The 3137-nt window shown below is 38.0% G+C and overlaps 1 protein-coding gene across 1 annotated transcript; it reads left to right on the forward strand.

The window, feature by feature from the left end:
- Positions 1–311: 311 nt before the first annotated feature.
- LOC145795638 (uncharacterized) lies at positions 312–740 on the forward strand. Its single transcript, XM_082880483.1, has one exon. It carries the CDS (start codon positions 312–314, stop codon positions 738–740), a length of 429 nt encoding a protein of 142 aa, XP_082736609.1.
- The last annotated feature ends 2397 nt before the right edge of the window (positions 741–3137 follow it).

A 3137-nucleotide genomic window follows, 5' to 3' on the forward strand; every position in this document is an offset into this window, starting at 1 on the left:
TCCAAGAATTGAAGAGCAGACTCGTGACGGCTCCTATACTAGCACTCCCCGTGGAAACAGAAGGGTTCGTAATCTATAATGATGCCTCATAAAATGGTTTGGGTTGCGTTCTTATGCAAAATAGGAAGGTCATTGCATATGCCTCATGTCAACTTAAGACTCACGAGAAGAACTATCCAACCCACGATCTGGAATTAGCAGTAGTAATCTTTGCCCTCAAAATCTGTCATCATTATCTCTACAGAGTAACGTGCAAAATTTATACAAATCACAACAGTCTCAAATATCTGTTTACACAGAAGGAACTAAATATGAGGCAACGACAATGGCTAAAATTCATGAAGGACTACGATGTGGAGATCCATCACCATCCAAGCAAAACTAACGTGGTGGTAGACGCATTGAGTCGAAAGACGATCAAAAGTTTGGCATTTACCTTCGTTCCCCTCAAGATCAATAGGCTGCTCACCAACATAATCGTGGAACCCGAGTTGATTGAAGAAATCAGAATCTGCCAATGTGAAGACAAACTTTTGAAGAAAAAGTACGAGGAGCAAAGAAGCACGCCCGATCCTGACTTTGTGATGAGCAATGGGATGCCAAAATTTCAGAATCGAATTTGTATACCCAACCTTCCAGAACTCAAGAAGAAGATATTAGTAAAAGCTCATAGCTCAACGTTTGCGATCCACCCTGGCAATACAAAAATGTATCATGATCTGAATGAACACTTCTGGTAGACAGGAATGAAGAAAGACATAGCAAGCTACGTCTCCAAATGCCTACATTATCAACAGGTTAAAGCAGAACACTAGAGACCTGCAGGAATGTTGCAACCAGTCTCTATTCCTGAATGGAAATGGAAGAACATTACTATGGACTTCGTGGTCGGGCTACCGCAATCAGTCTTGACGAATGATGCAATATTGGTTATCATAGATCAATTGACGAAGTCAGCGCATTTTCTACCAATCAGAATCATGTACTCCCTTTCTAAGTTCGCCACTATATACATTAAGAAAATCATTCATCTACACGGCACCCCAGTTTCAATCGTATCAGATAGAGACCCCCGCTTCGTGTCTCACTTCTAGAACAAATTGCAAGAAGCTTTGGGAACCACTCTGAAGTTTAGTATGGCTTATCACCCGCAAACTGATGGGCAATCTGAAAAGACGATCCAGACTTTGGAAGATATGTTACATGTGTGTATGCTAGACCTTAAAGGTAATTGGGATGATCACCTCCCTTTGGTGGAGTTCGCCTATAATAATAGCTACTATGAAAGCATTGGAATGGCACTATACGAAGCACTGTATGGAAGATGATGTCGATCACCTCTGTGTTGGACGGAAGTCGGAAAGAGAAAATTGTTAGGCCCCGAAATTGTGCAAATTACAAGTGATAAAATTCAACTCATCTAACAGTGAATTCGCACTGCCCAAAGCCGCTAGAAAAGCTATGCAGATACAAGAAAACGGGACTTAGAATTTCAAATCGGAGATCATGTGTTTCTAAAGATCTCACCCACAAGAGGGGTTATCCGATTTGGAAAACGAGGAAAGTTAAACCCACGTTACATCGGCCCATTCAAGAAACTCGAAAGGATTGGTCCTGTGGCATATCGCCTTGCGCTTCCACCCGAACTGTCCAATGTCCATAGTGTGTTTCACATTTCGATACTTCATCGATATCTTAGAGATCCAGAGCATGTTATCGATTATGAGAACTTGGAAGTTCAAGAAGAACTCTCTTGTGAAAAGTAACTTGTACAGATTCTCGATCACCGTGATCAAGTCCTTCGAAACAAGATTATACCTCTTATGAAAGTCTTATAGAGAAACCACCATGTCGAAGAAGCAACATGGGAAACCGAAAGTCAAATGCGGATTAAGTATCCATACTTCTTCGAAAACCAAGGTACGTCAAGTTTGGGGCAAATTTTTTAGGAAGAGGAGAAATGTGACACCCTAAGTATTTAATTAATACCATAATCAATAATAATAATAATAATAACGTAATAACCTTAACTTATGAGCCAAGGTTAAGTTTGGCTAGCACCTAGAACATAGGTTGGCCACATGGAGGTAAAAGGGAGATAATCAGTAGACCATAGGTTGTCCACGTGGAGGTTAGGGGGAGCTAATCAAAATATGGTAATTTGATGAAGGCACCACGTGGAATGGGTAGGTGACGCAACCGTAATTAGCTTGAGTATAAATAGCGAAGTGAACATTAGCAATCGAAACAAAAACAAAGAAAATGAAGAAAGTTAGTAAGCAAAGATAAGAGAAATGGAAACCGGGAAGGAAGAAAAAAATGGGGGATTCGATATTAAGGTGAGTAATATTATACCTTGAGTTACCATAATATATTTTACATATGTTTTGAGTTACCATAATTTATTTTACGTAATTATATTTTAATTATGTTATTTATTTTAGGAACCTTATTTTATATAAATAAGGAAAATCCATGGATATAACTGTTTATTAAAATGTGTTTTGAGTAATTATTTTATAAGAACCACCACGGAAGTCCCATGCCTTGGGGGATTTAAATAACCATTGGCCCCTGTTTGGCCACTTTGTGGTTTTCTGTTTGTCACGGATCCATTGACCCCTGTCTTGATTGTCACTCCAGTGACCCCTATTCTATCTTGTTCTGTACCGTGGTTATAGTTATTTACGTAACTTTTATTTCAGTTTCTGCCACTTAAATAATTTATTTATACAACTTAAATTATGTTAATGTTTTAGTTTAAATAACTACCCATGGCTATTTTTGTACCTCTATACTCACAGTATAATATTTATCACTGTGCCATGTGCTTATATCTGTTGTCCCTTTCAGGTGACGAGACTTTGCAGGATCAAGATGGGGGATAAACCACAGTGTTTTCTTTTTTTTTTCTTTTTTTTTTGTACTATCTATATTTCTAATTGGACACCTAGAATAAAATAAAAGCCCAAATGACTATGTTTGTTTCCTTTAAATAAACATTTGGTACCAAATTATTTTAATTTATTTAATTTATCCGTTTGCACTACGACTACAAAATTTTTAGAATTATTTTATTTTTATCTTGTTGCGATACCGAGCCTTTGGGTACCAGGTTTGGGTCGAGACACTATCTT

Source organism: Camellia sinensis, chromosome 7 (genome assembly GCF_055761805.1).
Source record: "Camellia sinensis isolate YWXY chromosome 7, ASM5576180v1, whole genome shotgun sequence".
In the NCBI taxonomy this organism is placed as follows: Eukaryota; Viridiplantae; Streptophyta; class Magnoliopsida; order Ericales; family Theaceae; genus Camellia; species Camellia sinensis.

What these genes read in the sequence shown, in the direction of transcription:
- LOC145795638 (XM_082880483.1), top strand. Translation starts at nt 312, where the DNA reads ATGAGGCAACGACAATGGCTAAAATTCATGAAGGACTACGATGTGGAG.